The 22,047-nt window shown below is 38.9% G+C and overlaps 1 protein-coding gene across 1 annotated transcript in view; it reads right to left on the bottom strand.

Annotated features, from left to right (window-relative positions):
• LOC137496960 (serine/threonine-protein kinase polo-like) overlaps positions 1-22,047 on the bottom strand; it is a 91,557-nt gene that overhangs the window by 18,483 nt on the left and 51,027 nt on the right. Inside the window, exons 7-8 of the mRNA XM_068225150.1 lie at positions 17,871-18,035; positions 6,121-6,277 (exon numbers count right to left, since the gene is read on the bottom strand). Of these exons, the coding sequence (XP_068081251.1) occupies positions 6,121-6,277; positions 17,871-18,035 (322 nt within the window). The remainder of the gene's footprint in view (positions 1-6,120; positions 6,278-17,870; positions 18,036-22,047) is intronic.

The following is a 22,047-nucleotide window of genomic DNA, read 5'->3' on the forward strand; positions in this document are numbered from 1 at the left end:
CGTCAAAAGGGCGAGACAAATTTGTGAGCCATCAGATATCCAGGTAGAGGTGGACACGCTCAAAGTCAAGTTCAAGGGTAATTGTTACAGCAATTTGCAGATTCATAGAGCCCTGCATCCCAGAGAGACAACCAAGCAGAGCGCACAGAAGAAAGAAGTGAAGGGAACTGCCTACTTGCCTTACATTCACAACACCACAGATCGAACTGCCAAGGTCCTCCGCAAACACAATATAAAAACCGTCTTTGGCACCGCCACTAAAATTGCTCACAGTCTGGGTAAAACCAAGGACAAATTGTCCCAACTTTTACATCCTGGGTTATACGAAATTCTCTGTACTTGGGGTAAGGTATACTTCGGCCAAACATGGCGGTCCATTGGTACCTGTATCAAGGAACATGAACGTAATATTCGTCTCAACCAGCCAGACAAATCAGCAATAGCTGAGCACGCTCTATCGTCGGGTCATGATGTCATGTTCCAAGATGCTGAAGTCTTACCCACACTAGACACTACAGGTCCAGGATTATACGGGAAGCTGTGGAAATATGTAGAAATCCTAACAATTTCAACAGGGACTCTGGCTATCAATTAAGTAATACCTGGTTGCCAGCCATTAAGGATTTACGTAGGTAGTTCCCTTCCCTGTCCCTTCACTATTGTTATTTTGCCTCGGTCTTTTCCAAATTCATACGTTCCTCATCGCCAGATGTTTCATTCCAGGCTTGTGTCAATGTCATGTGACATACACAAGTTATGCGACTCGCATAGACCGATTCTGATAGTTCCGTCAGCTTGCGCTTCGAACACTAACACCGTACCGCGTCCAGGGAGCCATCTGGCGACGAATGAACGTACCATTTCCACTTCTATTATAACGTGCAAATTTAAAAGCTCATTGTTTAAGAAGCCTTTCTTGTGGACAGTTGAGATTTTTCTTCTGATGACGCTGAGCACAGTTCTCTGCGAGACGTAAAGAATTTCACCTTATTTTCTTGACACGGCATAAGCCCAAAAGCCTATATCATGTCAATGATGTACCTTATTTTCATTTTTTTTTTTACAACCAGTAAAACACATTAATGTGTTGTGAAAATGTGTTAAAATGCAATATTTATAATAAAATACAAAACTCAAGAATACAAACCTCCGCTTTACCCTTACACAAAACAAACCAACAACACGCACATTTTCAACTGAGGAAAGGGCACGAAGATCGGAGCGTCTGAAGAAGTACTGGGAGGACCGCAAAGCCCGAACAATCCCTTCAAAGAGACCTGAACTACGGACTGATTAAAGTGATCCTATGTGGTCATAAAAGAAGAAGAAGAAAATGCTATATAAATACCAAAGAGGATCTTTTCAAATAAAACTTAATTTATGTTCTTTTTAATATTTCATCTGACAATTGTGCCCCCATTGACCTGCTCGCAAATGCTGAAGAATATTTCAGTATATACAATTTAAGTGTAACTGATAAAACACGAAAGGCAGAACAAAATGATGTTCTACGATTTCCTTCAATAGTGACACCGATTCATGAACAGGACTGAAGTAATAGTATATTTTCCTTTTATTTTTCTGATTTTGCATTAATATACATACATTTTTCTTTTGTGCATTAGCCGATATAAATTTAAAATAAATGCACAAATTCTCTTTTTGCTTCATGCATCTTTATTTCACAATTAGCTCTAAGCAAAAGTGATTTCGTTTCACATTAATATCACCAAAAAGACATTAGCCATTTATCAGAATTAATTAAAAATCTATGGTTTTCTTCAAACACTAAATTATAAATACCTCAACATGCAGAATGTACAAGACACTAAATCTTTAATTTAAAAATTCTACAACTACCAGCCCCTAGCCAATGGATTCGAAGGTCCCCCAGGGGAGTGCACAATTACCATTCACATTCAGCTTGGTCGTTGAGGAAGATTGCAAGAAAATCAATCAATAACAGAAATAAATCAGAAGTCAGGCTACCAGCAAAAGAACACAGCATGCAAAAATCAACATACCGTACACACAGAAATAATCCCTACATATTTTTAAAAGAATCTGGCATCAGAAATGAATATGGTTTTTCATGGTACCTTAAGATCATGCCAGTTTCCTTCCCACACTTTCCTACATCATCGCCATAAGACCTATCTTTGTTGGTGAGATGTAAAGCAACTTATTTAAAAAATAATAATTTCCTCGTTAAGGCACCTCCTAGCTTCATATTCAGGGCTGCCGACAGTGGGGTTCGAACCCACTATCCCCCAAATGTAAGCTCACAGCTGTGCTCACCTAACTGCAAGGCCAACTCTCTGTTTAATGAGGAACACACTATGAACTTGAGAATATTAAAGGCCTATAGTAGTCCATATTGCATACCTGCCAACGTTTCAAAAGGGCTATCAGTAAAACTCACGCGCGACAAAAAATGTAACGATTTTCGACGTACCCCGGCTTTACGAAAATAACAATACTTCTGGGCTACAAAATACAATAATTCATGCTTTAAACAGAATACTTCAATGCAATGATATCTACTTACATCATAGGCCAATTATTTGTAGAGGAATATAACAATCAAGACGAAATCCATGTTGAACAGCAGCAGACATGGTGGATATTAGTTTGGAGCTTACATAACAGGACTTCCTTGATAAATTAAGCACATATGCGATAATTGGAAAAGGCTTTACACAATAAAACCCTTTTAACATAACACAGGCAAGGAATAATATAATACACACTGCAAATCACACGCTAATTCGACCTGAAAGTCATAGTTGTGGCCTTTTTAGCTTCCTGCAAAAAGTCTTTCGAAAATGTTTTGTCATAACAGGGACCAGAAGTCATGGTCTTCAATCAAAAATAGATTCCAGAGATTCATTGGACATGGATGATCTGAACTCTGTTCTATTTTTCTTCACAAGGCTGAAATTAGGTTCACATTCTGCATTGCTATGGGGTATGGTGAGAATAGACAGCATTACCCTACAAATTCGGTTATACTTAAGAAGTCCATCGGCTACACAAATTGTTGATATTTGTGCCCAACTGGAATCGCTTGCAACATCGTAATTTGCAACCAAAGTGTCATCAACCTGAACTCATTCACCACCTCATCTGTAGTTTCATTCTCTTCCTCGCATAACATGATAGGAAACCTTCCAAGAAAAACACGAATGGAAGAAAACCGTGCATCTTAAATTTTGTCTAACCTAGCAACTTGAGCATGCTTTAACACATCATCTTTGAGTGGAAACTTGATGATGTAGTCTCAGACAGTGCAAAAGTAGTTTCTCACTGATGAAAAGAAAAGGGATGTATCTGTATCCTGGAGATCATTCGCAATGTTGGAAGTCTGAATGCCAATAACTAACTTATCACGTAAATCGTTGCGTCGACCATGTGCAATATTAGTATCACACCCACATACCGTGCAAAAGGCAAATTTTTCTACCTTTCTTCATTTCAGTATGCACGTAAAATCAACAGAATATTATTTTTTAAAGGTCTGAAAGTACCGTTTCTTGCTGGATTTATTCACGATAATCTACAATAGGAATATAGCGTATTAATATGTCTGAGAACAAAATGAAACATCGAAAGGAACTTGGACCACTGAACGTCACATAAAAATTATAACAAACACTCAAGGCAGTCAAACACTTCATTAAACATGTCAAAGCACACAAAGTCTTAAACAATTAAATGAACACGACACCAACCACGCGAACAAGGAATATGCATATGGTAAAAAACGTACACACACACACGGAACTAATATTATTATTATTTATAACTTAATGGGCTTCGCTAACAGCGGTATACCCAGTCACTGGAACGAATGTAATTATAGTAGACCAACGAATATAGAAAACTGTGAAGCACGAAGTTATAACACAAAAACTCGAACACTTCTGTCGACACCTACGATTCACACGGGAGAACTGTTATGCCGGGCCCTGGCTTTAAATTCAGTTCCAATAACCGCAATAACGACACAAACATCGAAACATGACAGGGTTAAAAATACCAATCACATCAAAGAATGCGTTATCGACTATACTATCGTGGACTTGCCTTCAACCAAGACAGAGCGTGCTTTGACCCACGCAAATAATCAATTGTACAGAAGTGGAGCGATTATCGAATGTTGTTTCAAATGTTCGTCCGTAAAGTCGTAAAATGACACCGTCCATCCGTAAAACCGTAAAATGCTGCAATTTCCGTGAATTTTATGGATAAACCATAAAAGTTGGCAGGTATGATACTGTCTATCAGTGACAAACGCACTAAATCTAATTAGTCATAATTAAGGTATAGGATTTTGATAAATACTTTTTTGCTGAAGAAGGGAATCATATTTTCTCAAAATATGTACGAATAATATGTATTAAAGGGGTGATCAAAAAACTTCCGTCCGACGGCTGTACAGTCTTAAATCAGGATGCCAATCAGGCAAAATCGCCGTGAGCATTGAGGCAGTCATCCCATCAACGCACCAGGCTGAAGATCGCTGTGTGGTAAAACACCATGTGCTGTTGCATGAAGATGTCCGTAATCGCCAACTGCACATCCTTGTCAACCTTTTAAGGCATTTTTGAAGGGACAAAAGGCATGATAATCGCATGGGGAGCGATCAGGACTATAGGGCGGGTGCTCGAGTGACTCTGCTTGAGTTGGTGTACCTTCTGCGTGACGACCATAGCCGTATGGGATGAGCGTTATCATGAAACAGCAGGACCCCTTGGCGCAGTTTTCCTAGAAGTTTCGCCTTAATTGCCTGATGTAAATTCTTTAGTGTTGCGCAGTACTGTTCCTCAGTGACGCAGACACTAGGTTCCTTGAAATCAATTAGCAATGGGCCCCAGTAATCAAAGAACCTTTCATGCCAACGGTTGGCTCTAACTTCTTGGGACGAGGGGACGATGCAGGACACCACCTTTCATCACCTGCAACAATGTGCTCCAGGAACATGTTGTCTTTCACATTGAAACACATCAGGTGTTTCTGGCAAACAGCCATCCAGTGTGCTTTCTGTTCAGCATTCATCACCCAGGGTATCCATTGGCTGCAGACCTTACATAGCCTGACTCCTGCCAGAAAGTGTGTTGCACGCTTCCAAAGCTGGTGTCGATATCCATTGCTAGCGCATAAATGGTTATGCACCAGTCCGCCCTGATCGCCTCATCCACTGCAAGCTTGTTGTCCGTTATGGACAAGGCTGGCCTCCTAGATCAACCAGCGCCTTGTGTCGAAACGCAACCAGCACGGATCTTGGTGCACCACTCCACAACGGTGGTTTTCGACAGACGGCCCCATGGCTAAATGCGGAAGGGATTAGTGGGTGGCAGTTGCGCTGTGCCGAGGTACATGCGATAAATGCGGCCCTGTAAACTAGGGCGACATTATTGCCAAATGCGTCCAAACAGGACCAACGTGCTGTTATTCTGTTCTTGGCTGCCGAAGGACAAACGCTGATGGACATCCATTGGAGAATGAAGACGTTGCACATCAGCTGCAGCAACACCCTCAAATTATTACGCCTTATAGTACTGACAAGGCAGATCATATCATCTCCTGTTTTATCAGTGTAGTGAGATTGTCACCGAGGAACACAATGACGAGGTTTTATTGTACACACCAATTTTTATTTATTTACCACATCCTGTTGTTCTTAATATACATTAGTCTTCGCAAAGAATCCTTTGCAACAAAGCAAGGAGGAATACTAAATTCTGATCTTCCATGATATTATGATAGAAATGTTAACAGTCCTAATAATTCAATGTATTATCTGTCACAAAGCTGGCATCTGACTGACAAGCAATTTAAAGGAGTTAGGTACTTTGCTGAGTGGAACAGGCAGGTAGTGAGGTTACTATCTTGCGATCCTTTTGGATCATACATATTCTGATAGCCACTGATATTTGACACACTGGTTCATCATGGTATTTGAGCTATCTGATCGAGGCTAGAATGTGCTGTTAAAAATGGGAAATTGACACATTAAATAGAACAAAGAAGGCACCTCAATGGTTAGTGTTTCGTTCCCTTACAACTAAAATCAGATATGCTTCCTGTGGAACAAATGAAGGAAAGAAATATACTCACTCAAAGTCAGCTAACAGGACAAGTTTGGTTTTGTCGTTGAAAAAAACGCCAACACTCTTGTCTGACAACTGATAGCCAAAGCCAATTTTGCACGACGAGTAGTCCATCACCTTCGTGATCCATACAACAGGCTGAGCTGCAGGATCAGTGGCTTCATCTAGACACCAAACAAGTAAACTAGATTAGAAACTGGCAGAAGTTAGCAAAATATATCTATAACAAATACTAGCCCCAAGCAAAACTTCCCTATCAACTGAATCGGTCAGTGGAGAAATGAACAGTCATTTTTAATAAGTTTCCACGGGAGAGATTAAAAAAAAACACCTGATTTGTGAATAAAATACTGCACTGAATAAATTAAACTTTTTACCATCTAATATGCATCCTATTGCATATACCAATATAGTTAGTGAGGGATTCGAAAATTAAGAAAAAACACACAGTATTACCCGTTTTACATTTTTCAAGACCCAAGGAATATCTGTGTAAACTGAGGGGATTTGGGGGTGGGTATGTGTAAATCATAGGAAACAACTTGCGTATGTAAAAACTTGCTGGAAAAGGACGTAAACGTTACACAAATGTTTATTAATTTATAGGGTACTTTAATCTTAAGCCTTACCTCAAAGGCCAGCGTAAATTAAATGCTGACACCAGACTGCCTTTGTAATTCTTCTCATCCATCGACCACAAGAAGGGTACCAGTGGGTAGTTAATATATTGTGCATTATTACTTTAACATGGTTCTCTTTCTTAGAGTGACTATAGAATTGTCTAACATGCAATACATTTTCATTCTCTGTTAATATATCTATATAAATAAAGTAATTTCATTCGTTTTGCCAATTTTTCAGATATTTATCCGTTTTAAATCAACTCAAGACCGAATCGGTGGTTTTTATTTTTCATGTGTCTGTCCGTTTGTTCCACCACCACGGCGAAACGGCTGGATAGATCTCAACCAAACTTCATATTTAGAGTATACTCATCCCGAGGAAGGTTTCGATATGCATACCATTATAAAATCTTTGAATAGACAGGGGAGGGGGCTAACAGGAAAACCAGAATGGTTTTACTCCGTGGACCGTATGTAAAATGTCTTTTCATTATAAACAACTTTCGTTATGGTCATAATTTACCTTACTCTTCAAATGACGGAGAAATTATTATTTTCTGTGGATATCGTGCTCTGCATTGAGTGACCGACAGAGACTACGAACCTACAGATTACCATGGCAAAGTCTCTGACTGCTTGCCAACAGGGAAGTAACATATTGCCATTTTCCTCATCATTCCTTTCAATTCGTGATTGTTCCTTGGGTAGAAAGCAAGAGAGGCGTAAATCGGCCTTGCTGAGGGCTATTGGCGGAACATCGTAGGAAGTTATGACCGTCCTCCAATAGCTTAAGTAATAACACCATTAGTCAGCTTCTTATCTGTTTACTTAAGAATTCCTGCGCCTAAATTTCTCTTCTGCTACCACCTTCTTATATTCATAACTCACACCAGCATAATTTATTGAAGGGCATTTGATTTTCCAATACATTCACTTGGTATTTACTTATTTGTCGTCATTGGGCTGTCCTCAGTTATAATCCATTTTCTATTAATTTCAACTTTCTTAACTGTATTATTTTCTTCCTTAATTACTCAGTGATAATCCTGAAAGCTGGACACACTTTTCATTGAGGAAATATTCTAAGGTATGCAAATGTATAACTTTTGGCCTGGAAAATATCGAAATATGGATGCAATATCAACGACGGTGCAGACCTTGGTTCGGGATAATTGGTGGCTAATCGGCAAGTCGAATCACAAATCAGAAAGCACAATCGCCTTTCATTTTGGAGAGATCTACAACTTCGGTCCTATGACTTTTTGTCGTATTTTTATCCCTCATACGTTAAATAGAGCTGTATTTCTCGATTTCAAGTTAATTATGTACTTTTACACGTATATGTTATTATCGGGCACACTTATAGGAAAGATAGAATCATGACATTCGGCATGCACATTGACATGACCAGTGGCCATGTGATGGCCAAATTGTATGATTCTAGCTGTCACATGAGACATGAGTATCAAAAATAAAAAGTAGTATGTTTAAACTGTACAAAATTTCACCCCATTCAATGACTGTAGCTCAATCTAACCCATAAATATAAGAGATACAAGATGATGTCATAGGTCTAACCATGTAGAACACAAAGCGGAGTGAAGTCCGTTTGTAGATATGTCGAAGAGTTTCAAAGCAGTAACTCTCGAAATAAAGGTCTGCGCTTTTAGAGTGTGTCTGTACACCGACTGTTTTGGAGAAATTTCCGTACAGATATCCGTTTCAGGTGTAATAATGCACATCTGCATATTTTTAGCTTTGGTATCTGTAACTTTGAAACTACTGGATATATTTCCACCAAACTTGATATTTAGAATCCACCTGTCCTTGGGTAAGTTTTAGGGCAAGTATTGTTTTTAAGTCCCTGAACTGACTGGGGGTTTATACAAAAACGAAACAGTGATTTTTGCATTCCCACAAAATATACACAACCAAAGCTAATGGAAATCTACCTGCCTTAATGGAAATTAATTTCTAAACCTTTTTTCACATGTGCATCATTTTGATAGGAGGATTAATAAGGGAGATATCATTAACGGAAAGTTTTTCGGTACACGTTCCACCGGACTTAACTCAAGAGCAGGTGCGTGAAAGCGTATTTCTTAAAACTTGAAAACTACTGAAGATATTTGAACCAAACTTTATATTTAGCATCCACCTGTCCCAAGGTAGGATTTAAAGGTCAATGACATTTCATGTTCCATGAATGGACTGGCGGTTTATAGGGAACCGAAATGGTGTTTTTACTCTTCCACAATATATACAGTACAAGACCAACCTGACTGGAAATCGACCAAACTTGATGGAAATCCATTTCTAAAATATATTTTTTCATGTGCATTTTTTCGACAGGAGGATTAATAAGGGAGATATCATGAACGGTCGGTTTTGCAGGGTAAGTCCAGCGGACATAGCCCAAAATTGTTGTACCTGGAGCAGATTCCTTATCTATATAAAGATAATCTTAACGACTGTGTGCCTGTACATTGACTATTTTGGTGAAATTTTTGTACAGCTACCCGTTTAGGGGATAATAATGACCTTCGGCATATTTTTCTGTTTTAGTTTCCTGAAAGTCCTTATTTTTACCCTCCTCACCCAAAATCCAGATTGCGGCATAATCTGCCAGACGAACAAGAAAATTGAAATTTGGTGAAATTATACGTTTTAGCCTGTAATGGACTGAAAAATTCCAAGATCTTTAAATTTTTCACTTTTTATCCCCGAAGAATATCGAAATATGGAGGCAATTTTAATGATTGTGCAGACCTTCGGGAAGTCTTATCATATAACGAATGGCACAATCTCTGTTCAATTTGGAGTGATCTACAACCTTGGTCTTATGAGTTTCTGTCGTACCTGTATCCCTTTTACGTTTGATTTTTCTCTATTTCTCGATGTTAAGTAAATTTGGGCTTTTCACATGCATAATTCATACTTTCAATCACTTATAGGAAAAATAGAATCATCAAACTCTACACGAAAATTGGCCCACCTAGTAGCCATATATGAGCCAAATGGTATGTATGTAGGTGTCACATAATTATCCGAAAAGCAAAGCAGTGTGACAAAATCTTACACAAATTTTACCCTATTCAACATTTCTAACTCAGTCTGACCATGAATAGATGAGATATCATAGGACCAGCCATTTAGGCTGCTAAATCCAGCGTCTTATGGTACAATCCTTTGTCGATATGACATACCGTTTAGCAGCAGTTAATCTGTAAATGAAGGTCTGCAATATTGTAAACAAGCATATAGTTTCGTATGTCAATCTATATATATATATATATTCACTGATATCGATTTGTAGCGATCGAGAAAGGGTGTGTCTGCTATTGTAATCAGTACTCCCCACACCGACTGACTGGCAGTAGGAATAGGGTCCTTCAACTCCTGTGTAACTGACATTAGTAAGGAAGGCCTACCATTGTAATGAATAATTCACTTCTCGATTTGACTTGCAGAAGGCATGGAAGCATGCAGTTTTGTTTAAAACTCTGCTACCCCATTGTGTTTCGCTGTAGGGAGGGGTGCCCGCCATTATAAACAAATGTACCCATCTAAAATGTGACGTGGCATTAGGCATAGTGACCTGCTATTTTGATGGAAACTTACCGAATTGGTGTGACTGGCAGTAAGCTAGCTGGCAGTAGGGAAAGAGGCTTGTCATTATAATGATAACTGCATAACTCAATTTCGACTGGTAGTAGGAAAGTTGTCTGCCTTTATAATAAAAACTCCTCAACTGTAATCTGTCTGGAAGTAGGATAAGGGCCTGCCATTGTAACGAAAACTCCCCAAATCGATTATGACCGCGCAGTAGGCAACGGGGCCTGCAATTATAATGTAAACTTCGCAACTCAATTGTGAATGGCAGTAGGCAAGTGAGCCTGCTGTTATCACAAATCCGTAACAAACACTTTACATTGGAAACAACGTATGGGGACCTGCCAATGCTGTTTCTTGGATAACGTTAAGAGACACAATCATATTCACTGCATGTACAGTATTTACTTTGATATTCGAATACAATGTAGAATACCGTAGCGAAACACGGGTACATTTGCTAGTTTAAAAAGTAAATCCGATGGGTCATGCGGAAGTTTGTGTAGCAGGCAACCTACACATCAGAGTTGTCATGCAGTTTGCGTAGCTTCTGCTGACATTCGTACTCTGCTAGTTTCGCCCAAGTATTGTCGTAAAGTGTGCACCGTCCGGTTTGGTTATCATGCCATCCATGGTAGTATTAAGTCAGCAGTGGAAATGATTTGAAATTTATCTTATTGTATTAAAAAATTATTTGGTTTGCCTTTGTATCAGATTTTATTCTGTTTGGACTGATATTTTGGACTTGGAAGAATTGTTTCGATCTCATACACCTGGAAGACCAAGAACCCACTGGATGGACATCGTAAAGATGGACATTGAAGATAGGGGAGGGACACCGGAGGACATCATTAACAGAACGTATCTCAACAAGACAGAATGGAACGGGCTCGCCAAAAGTACCCGGAAAACTGGAACTGTAAAATAATGATGATGAAACCTGAAATTATCCAGAACCTTTTAAATTGACTGTTTTAAGAACCGTTATTTGTAGCAGAAATTATAATTTAATCTGTAGATTTCAAAAGTTTTTTTTGGTCAAATTATTTCGTAACACACTGTACTATAATCCGCAGCTCATGAACTGTGTTTCCTGTTGCTTAACACCAAGTCAGCAAGAAAGAAGCGACTTTTGATTGGAGAAAATAAAAGTAAATGCAAAAGTTGAATGTGAAATTCGAAGGTGAATTCTGCAGAGGTGCCAACCTTTGAAGTGGGTTATCAGTAATCCCGTTTTTAACCCCCCCGACAAAACTTTTACGAGTAAAATACAAAGCACCCTGTTTGCCCTTTCCTACAGCAATCTATTCTAAAGTATATCATATTACACAATAAAATTTGCTCACTACCTGTTAGTTCTGCGATAAAAAATTCTTTGTAACTTGTTTTGCCCCCAGCAGCTGATTTTCGGTGTAGGTTTTCTTGTTAAAATTCCAACCCAAATCAAAATTAACAAAAACAGAAAAATCCAAAAAAGATTATGTATTATTCACCCTCAATAATACGCAAATATATCCCATAACCAATGTTTTCAAAAACATACAACTTAAAAATAGCATATAAAACTACACATAACAGTGCCATACACAACGCTAGAACAATCAACAGTAATAATAAATACAACCATTCAGGGGTATATCGGACAAAATGCAACTGTGACACCAGCTACATCGGACGTCCTGGCAGGAACTTTCCAATCCGTTACAATAAACACCTAAATGCCATAAAAAAACAATCATTTTTCCTCCATAGGGCAACACATTGAAAATTATAAACACAAATTCACAAATATCGAAAATGACATGCAAATTTCGAATATAAACCCCAAAGGCCCCTCGCTCAAAATAATACAAGAATTTTACATTACTCTAGATCAACACGCCAACCCTAATATTAATATAAACAAATTCACAGAAAAAAACAAATATAATCTTTAATATAGTCATTACTTTCCTAAAAAATACTTATCTCAAGAGAATCAATAAACAAAACTTGACACTCGCCAGAGAACCACCGGAAGACATGCCCAACTCCACCCCTACCCCCTCAACAGCCACTCCTCACGCCCCTCCGCCTCGCAGCAAACGGCGTTAGCTCGAGACGAACACGAAGCAGTGCACAATGTGCTCCCAAACCATAGACAACCTCAAGACTACAATAGCAGTAAGTATAATTATAGATTCTCTCACATGACTTAAGACATTCCTTCAACATATTAGTATCACATCTTACTCTTATCTTTCAAAGATAATTCTTACAATTATCACACAATTACAAAAAGGAAGGAGCCACCACTCTGGTTTAATGCAACACAACATTATCTTAATACGGCAATAGACATGACTCGTCTTTCAATGTAAACAACTGGATTTTATACACGGCAAGCTGCAATTTCTACACTTCTGCCCAAGCCTCAACTGAATCCACACTACATCAATATTTTGCCTTTTAGAGATTCGAAGTGTTTCTTATCCTTCGTGTACATATGGTGACAAATTTTAAATGAGATATTAGTATTTTAAAGAGTAACCCATATTACAATTCAAGCCATTGCACAGTTGTGTACAACTAGACTTAATGATTGCAGTCAAACTGAAGAATTAAGAAACAGTGCAAGCCATAAACTCGAACATTCACAAGCATGGAAGTGCTTTACGCATATGTTGTTTTTATTTTATGAATACTTGTAAGTTAGTTTCAAGTTTAGGAATATTCACATTTCTTAGATGTGCATTCACGCATGACAACATATACCGGTACTTCCAATTAGATGAATGCCCTACTCATGAGTACATCCTGACATGTTACCGTCACATGATATTCCTTTTTAGATATAACGTTTGCAATTGTACGATGTGTTATATGTATGTCCAGCTGAGGATGACCCGCTAGGGTCGAAACCGGTCCTGTATTTTTAATAATAAAAATTATTTTAAAAAAGTATTGATTAGGTGGAGTTCTTCTCCTCTTTGCATTTGTAGGTATGATGTCATCACCCCTCCTTCACCAAATAAGCATGGTCGCCATGTGCTCTTGCAGTCCTATATAGTGTCCTTTTCAGCGTCCTATATGACAGGTAATAGTACAAAAACCTAGTATTTTCGCACCTCTACTCCTTCCTTGTACCCTTATGAACATATCTAATAGCATATCACGGCGCCTAGAAGAGAACTGGAAATAGCGTGAATGTGTACCGTAACCGGGGCTACTATAGCAACTCTCCATGCATTTGGTATAGCTCCTTCACGCAAACAATAATCAAACAAGTACCTCAGATATAGTACTATATCCCAACCAATTGTCTTTAGTATATCCCCCGAAACTATCAATTTCAGCTTCTTTTCTAGATTTCAACTTTTGTGGCTTACTGTTAATGTCATTTTTGTCATAGGTAAATTTTAATACTCTTTTTTTAGCATTAGTCACCTCGTCTGTCTGGACATTATCCTTGTAACCAACAATCTTTACATACTGCTGACTGAATAATACTGCCTTTTGAAGATCCTCGCTTACACACTCCCCTTGTTTATTAATGATTCCTGGAATATGCTTCTTGTAACCTGTTTCTGCCTGAAAGTACTTATACAAATTTTAGTGAAAAATGGAAGAGTATGTATAACCGCCAATTATGCTTGCCATCATGTTATCCTTAGCTGACTTCTTTGCTAGATTCAATTTCCTAGCAAGTTCCTTAACTTCTCCTTACTTCCACAGCCATTATCTTAAGTAGAGTCTTAAGGCATTAAGGTGATCTGTAAGCCAACACTGCCCGGCAGGTCTTAATGTCCACAAGTAATGCAAGGGGTTGGTGCAAACTCTGACCCGCCAGCGACCTCACTGAAATTGACAGTTTTCATGCAGCACTGTGTTTCGATCAAAGGTATTGTTGTAGAGATACTCAAAGGTCTATTTAATAATAATAATAATAATAATAATAATAATAATAATAATAATGTGTGGCCTCAGCAGAGGTCTGGTGCAGGTCTTGCGAACTGATGTGTTATAGGCTACCTAAGATGAATTATAATCGTGAAGATGGCACAAATTCGCAGATCCCAAACCAGGAAAGTTAAAATCTCCGACCTGGAGGGAATCTAAACTGGGACCCCCAGAACCAAAGGATAGACATGAAATAATTTGTGAAAAAACAGCAATGAGAAAAATACAACAAAATAAATACACAGATGTAACTAAGTCCAAGTTCTGAAACTTTCGCTGTCAGTTACCGTATTTCATGGCATAATCGTCGCACTTTTTATACCAAAATTTTCGAAAAAATTGTAGGGTGCGACCATTATACGATGAATATTTAATACCAGTATTTGTATTACTCAAAAAATGTATTTATAACTAAATTGTATTGATACAAATTTAAGATGCACGTAATACTCGCGTTTATACATCAAAATTAAAATAGTCTAAAACAAAATTCATAATTTTTCGCAACAATTCGGCGAACGTTTTTCCAACCTGAAAATAAAAATGAACATATTAAGATAATTGTCATTAATTTGAGTATTAAAGTTAAAATATTACACTTGCAAAAAATTATCGCTTTGTTGTGAAATGCGGACTTACCGGTACGCAATTTATTCCAAATCTTCGGTGTCGCTATCGCAGGTTTCGCTATCTGATGCGCCATCCTCGCCTCTGTTAATACCAGTATCAGATTCATCGTCTCCCTGCCACACTGCGTCATCTTCGGAACCGTCTACTGCATTCGAAATCCCAGTCCTTTTGAAGCTCTTGGAGACTAGTTCAGGTGGTATAAGATCCCAACTCTTCTTCACCCACAAGCATAACAAGTCCAAGGGTGGACGCCTGATATTTCCGGCGGGCGTCAATTGCTGATCGCCGCTCATCATCCACTCGTTGTAAAATCGACGTAAGTGGTCTTTAAAGGGTTTATTAACACATACGTCTAGTGGCTGCAAAGCAGATGTTAGGCCACCAGGAATGACTATCTGTCTTATTTGTAGTGAGAATTTGCTTCACTTCGTTCACGAGGTGACCTCGGAAACTATCTAAAACAAGCAGAGCTGGTTGTTTTAGTAGTGCACCAGGTCTTCTGTTCCACACAGTTTTAACCCGGTCCAGCATGAGTTCTACGTCCATCCAACCCTTTGGTTACACTCGTACATGAATTCCACGGAGAAACTGTATATTCTTAGGCATTGTTTTCCTCTTGAAAATGATGTAAGGCAGCAACTTTCTCCCGTCAGCTGTAATGGCTAGCATTGCCGTGCATCGCAACTTCTCACTACCGCTGGTTTTCATTAATACACTCCGTGATCCTTTTAGCGCAATAGTGCTGTTGCGAGGCATATCAAAAAAGATTGGAGTCTGATCGGCATTACCGATTTGAGAAAGCAAGGATGATAGGAAAAACTTAAAACGGTCCACCTTTTCAATACAAAAAGTTATATTTTATTTATAACATGTATTTGTACTTGGAACTAGTTTCGACGCTGTGTTTGCGTCATCATCAGCCAAAATGGGAAATTGAGAAAGCAAGTACGAAGTTTCCTTGTGCAAACGTATGACAAATCGGTGAAAATTTACAATCTTGTCCGTGTAATCAGCAGGCAACTTTTGGCTTAGTGTTGTTCTCCTTCGCACTTACAGATTGTGTCGTCGCATGAACTCCTTAATCCACCCACGAGTCGCCTTAAACTGAGTTACCGGTATGTTGTGTTTGCGCGCTACCTCCTGTCCCTTAATTTGTAACATTTCATATGATACACTGCAGCCATTGTTACGTATTTCACTGACGTACCTAAACACTTCTTCGTCAATTATAGGAAACTTCCCTGTTTTAGGACCTCTAAACGCGCGTCTAGAAGGGTTTGTGCTTTTTAGCTTGTTTTTTACTTTCCGCCAGTCACGCACCAACTTTTCACTCACTGAAAATTTTCTTTCTGCAGCTCTGTTCCCGTGCTGTTCAGCGAAGGCAATTACGCTTAGCTTGAAGCCCACAGAATAGTTTCTATATTTACCCATAATCGCTTATAAATGCTTCACACGTTAATGTTTTGCGATATAAATGACTTTCCGTAATTGTTCACTATTAAAACAAATTATTTCTGTAAAGACCCCAAACACAAATTAAAAACTTAAATTCTCATGCACACATGTCTACAGAAATCATGTAAATCTGAAACAAATAAATGCATCTGTGATCTGTCCATTCCAGAGCAGCCAATACTGTTAGGCAGCAAGGAAGCATGCAGCAATTTATCAGCTTAGCTTGTTGGATGCGACACACTACTGCGCTTGCGCAAAGCTCGCAAACCGGAGCTCTAGCTAGCGCGGTGTATATCTACTGTATAGTTGACTGTATTCCGAGACGTCAGTAACAAACATTCATTTTTTTCAATTTCTTTTAAACATACGGTAATTAGGTTAATATTTCTTCCCAGTTATTGATGATTTTACATTACATTACTGACGAGTTTATAAAATAAAACTTTAATGGCATTGGATAATAATTATCTTGACTGCTTGGATAAAAGTTTTCATCCCATGCCCGGACACTTATGACGTAGTAAGATAAGAGTCTAGCGATGACAACTGAGACATCGTAAATAATTCGGCTGACCGTGAGCTGAATAATTCTGTGGAAATCTGCGTTATCGTCTTGGATTTCACTTCGTGCGCAATAACACAGGAGCCAACCCCATGGTGTAGGGGTAGCGTGCTTGCCTCTTACACGGAGGCCTCGGGTTCAATTCACGGCCGGGTCAGGGAATTTTACCTGTATCTGAGGGCTGGTTTGAGGTCCACTCAACCTACCTACCCGGTATTTCCCGGCGACGTTGCCGATAAGCGATAACTTACAGCCTTACGTATTTCAAATGGGAACTCATAATATGTAGGTGGTGAATAAATAGTACACTGTCTCGCGACCACGTTGTCAAACTGCCGATAGCCTATCGGTAAGCCATGCGTCGTATATATACCGGTATTATTTATTTATACGTTGTGCAACATGCCGCAAACGTGACTGTGTTGCCAAATTGCCCATAAACCATACACGTATTTAAATTGCGCATTCATGTGCAGCTTACGTTGCAGTTCCATTTACCTTTTAACCAGATTAGTGAACAAAATTTGGACGTGCGACGATTATGTAATTAAAGGTTTAAAGTCCGATTTTTGTATTGAAAATAAAGGATGCGACGATTACGCGGGGGCGACGATTATGCCGTGAAATACGGTACATGGAATTACAGTTCTGTCTACTGGTCAAGGCATTTCTTATACCACTTTTCTTATGTTTGTGGGAATTTATTTATTCATACAAAAAGCTTTAAGACATGGAAAATGCACATTGAATAATTTCTTAATTGAGGGTCTCAGTCACCAATGCGTAAAGTTTTACTAGTTCCTACCATGAATCATGTGATTTGAGCAATCCAAAAACACCTAGAACAGGATCAATTTAAAAAAAAAAAATTCAATGTACTTCTGCTTTCAAACCTAGCAAAAAGGCACCTAAAGGCTGTATAAAAAATAAAAGTACCTCCAAATGTAGTCCGCACTTTTGAGGCAGGGTTTGTTTGGAGCGTGGTAAGGAGCTGATTGCCAAGTTTATCCAAGTTCAGCAGCAACTCCTCTTGAACAGCAGAGATTCCTGGTGCGGCTGTCTTTTTGACCGCACTGGCAGCAGAAGAAGCTCCTCCATAATCTGGAATAAACAAAAAAACATTAGAAGAAAACATACCTTTCAGGTACTGCCTCACCATACAGCACCTGGCCACATTATTAGAAGCAAGGATGTTTTTAACAATTATTTTCACTTGAAACCCTAATTCTTGGATGTATGTAACAACAAGCCTATTGTACATGCTTGCAATGTAGGGCATGGTTTTTTGATAATAATGCGACTTTTGGAACTCATTAACCTTTTGACTAGTGCGCACCACATATGCCGTGCAATAATGACTGCCGCATCGGAGTTGTATCTGACCCGTGAAGAACTTCTGGAGAGTAAGATTTTTTTCTCTTTAAATTACAATCAACTTTTTTATTACAAGTTTGAGAGACATGAACATATTTTGGATCGAGAAAACACTTATTTCAAAACTTTTTTAATGGATGATACTGTTCAAAGCAAGGACGTATGGAGAGAGCGACCTCATAAGTAGAACAATTGTAGCTCTTATCTTTCCTCTTCTGTCCTGATTGGGTAGTGTGTTTGCACACTTAGGATTGTCTGAGAAGTTTACGCTTCTGTGATTCATTTTGTGGCAGTGTCCTCATAAAATGGCGACCTTCGAGGCGTAACGTATCTTGTATCCCACATCCAAGTGGGCGTGCAATATTACTTCCGTTATTTTTAGCAGTAAAGTGTTTCTCAAGCAGCTCTCGAAAACATATTCACAGTTATATTTACAGAAACCAGAGCTTCGAAGAGCAAAAACAACTATCCACATCGGCAGCAATCTTAACACTAGGCTGTAACCTACAGGCTAACGGCGCGCCAAACTCTTACAGTGTAGTGAGTATACACATTCCTGTCGGAGACCAACACCATACAGAACTAGATTTGTACTGAGACGCTATTCGAATAACTGGAAAAGTTCCAAACAACGCCACCAGATGTCACATTACGTCAGTAAGCAGTAAAGTTCTCAGTACTAGCTTAAAACGACAAATGACATGCTCCCTCATGTGGGACCGAACGGCAAATGCTGTGCTCGCACTACTGACTGTCCTTTGGTGCACTCGTCAACAGGTTAAATCTACACATTCCAGAGCGTGCCTTACCATAAACATGAGGTAATATCGCATTTCTCTCAGATGCGTGTTTGGTTTTCTGCTAATGAACTTTTAACAGTTTGTTTTGCTGTGTTTTAGATGTTTATATTAAAATGTGTCAATAACATGAACTTTATAGGGTCGCAGCGGCTGTAAATTTGCTACTGGGAAATCGGGTAGATTATACTGTATATAACAGAGGTATGGGAAGTCCCAGGACCTTTGTCCTCGCATAATTGAGTTTGCGAAGGGACTTCTGTACCATGGAAATCTGACGAGAAATATCCACCCATTCAGGCCTATCTCAATTCTGTGCATCGTATGAGCAATAAAAATAAAACTAGGAGATTATCTAAAGAACAAAAGAGGGGAAATGTGGTGGGAAGAGAATAGCAACTCCAAGAGAAGACCATTTGCTCATCAAAATTGTGAAAGGGAATAGAAAGGCATCTTATGATACTACCATATGTATGCAAATAATCCCTGCATGTTTTTAAAGCAAATTGAGCCACGAAATTGGGGTGCGGGTCTTATTTGCGCTGAGGTTGGCAACACGCTCCTGGATCACCTAGCTTTTGATGTTGGGTGTACAGTTATGCTTTGTGTAACCGCAGATGGAATAAAACTGTCCCTGTCATATTTAAACAGAAGACTACTCAGATGCTTATAATTAAACGGCCTTTACATTTTAAAAAAAGAAAAAAATTACAGAGTATTTCAAATTTTGTCCGTCTCACGATAGAACTCTTATTCCGAAATGTGTAGGGGTAGCTTTCCGCACTTACTCACTTCGGTGTGTCTATAGCGAGTTTCATAGTTGGTAAGTTCGAGTGAAATCTTATATTTTTTTTGTATTCGGTGTTTTACGGAACGCCACAATATCAGTGTGTGTGCAAAGAAGCAGAATCCGCGAAAACTGGCGATGCCAACAGTAGGCGAAAAAGTGAGGCTCATAATTATAAAAAATTCGTATGTACCGAATAGCCTACTGTCAATGCCGATGAAACTTCATTCTTTCTTTAATGCCGAGCCCAGACAGACTTATGGTTTTAAAGGACATGGGGCCACTCTACTGTATTACAATGCAGATGGAAGCGAGAGACTTCCTCCTTTCGTCATAGGTAAGTTCGATAAGCCACGACGTTTTAAGGGTGTCTGGCACTTTCCATGCAAGTACAAGGCATCTAAAAATGCAAACAGATGCAAACAGTACAGTAAACCGAAAAATATAAAACTTGCACACGGGAGCCAGCATAATTTGTCCTCGTCTTTGAATCGTGCTCTTTTTTCTTTCATTGTGTGAGGTTATGTTTGCCAGTGAGTTATCCAAGTGCATTATTTGAATAATGTAAATGCAAATTGTTGGATACATTTCGGAAATATATTTTTTCCATGGCATTTGAAAGGTTTAAACTGTGAATCATTGTTAATTGCATGCAGTAGAGCGTATCAGAATATTTTTAGACGTGGCAAGAGTTGGCATTTCTGAATGACGAGTTGGCGGATAATTCGAAATCACGTAATAACGCGGTTTTACTGTATCGCAAAACTAACATCCGACTTGGCCGGTGTGTCTGTTTCAAGTGTTCACATTGCACAAAAAGATTATCCACCGCCTGTTGTGTTACTATCCAAATAAAAGAGACCACGTGTGAGAAGTGTTTTAGACGTGGAGTGTGACAAATTTGTCATTTAGGAGAGGATTCTAGTGATGCAAGAGAATCTTCCGATTTCCAGGGAATAGAGCCTATTGCAAGTCCAGATTAATGAAATACCTGTCACATAAGTAGGCCTACTTGCTAATTTTCATGGCATTTTATAGCAGTGATAATGTATTTTTATCATCTCACGCAAAGCAGCTATATCCGTAAATTAACATGTTCATATTTGCATAAAGAACACATGGACCTCGTGGAGTGATATGAAATGTTTGTTTGTACCTATTTTATTCTTTCGATGGAAGAAATTTTAGTTTATTTCATTTTTTCAAAATGAGCCTTCCTAAAATTAGGGTGCGGGGATTATTCGGCGGCGGGGATTATTTGCGTAAATACGGTATAACCCAAGAACAGAAAAACAGTGGTGTTGAGGTATCTGAGAGGACAGTGCGCAGGCTTGCTTCCAGCTTGGCGTACCGATATCGTTGACCAGCTACGAAAGCCAAACTTACTGAGCGAATAACGGGCTACAGTGGGCAAGAAACCGTCAACATTTCACTGCAAAAGACTAGGAAAGGGTAAGTTCCTTGTACAAATTATTTAAATATTTGTTTAGCTAGGAAAATTATGAGTACTGAACATGAAAAGTATGACAAAAAATGTGTCCAGCAAACCGTAAAACATCCTACAAAGGTCCTGCTTTGGTCAGTGACAGGGGGACATCCTCAGATTGTGGAGGGCATAATTTGTCAGACCTCTCACCTTGTGATAGGCCCAGCAAGCAGAGGAAAAAAAAAAAAGTCAAATCGCTTTCAACAGTGAAATGAGCCTCAGATGTAAACAGAAACCAACACACAGACCTATGTTTAATTCTGGGAAAAGGATTACTGTGATAAGCCCGAAGTTAAACTGAACTATTCAAAGAAGAAAATTCCCAGATGGAAAAATATATTCAAAATAGCAACATTAAATACCACAACTCTGACTGCTAAATGTGAGGAGCTTTTAGATGTCATGGATAGAAGAAAGGACTGAACGAAACAAAGTCGAAAGGAAATACATTGTAGCAGGAAGGGCACAAATTCTACTAGCATGGAAATAAGAAAACAAGTGATATTGATGGGAGATCTAAATGCACAAGTTGGTATGAAAAGACAAGGAAAGGAAGATGTTGTAGGGCCCTTTGGATATGGAAAGGTATGCAGAAGGCGAGGTGTTTGTGGATTTTTGCATGAGGAACCAAATGATTGTTGGAAACACCTGGTTTAGGAAGAACAGTCA

This window comes from Anabrus simplex, chromosome 1 (genome assembly GCF_040414725.1).
Source record: "Anabrus simplex isolate iqAnaSimp1 chromosome 1, ASM4041472v1, whole genome shotgun sequence".
Lineage (NCBI taxonomy): Eukaryota > Metazoa > Arthropoda > Insecta > Orthoptera > Tettigoniidae > Anabrus > Anabrus simplex.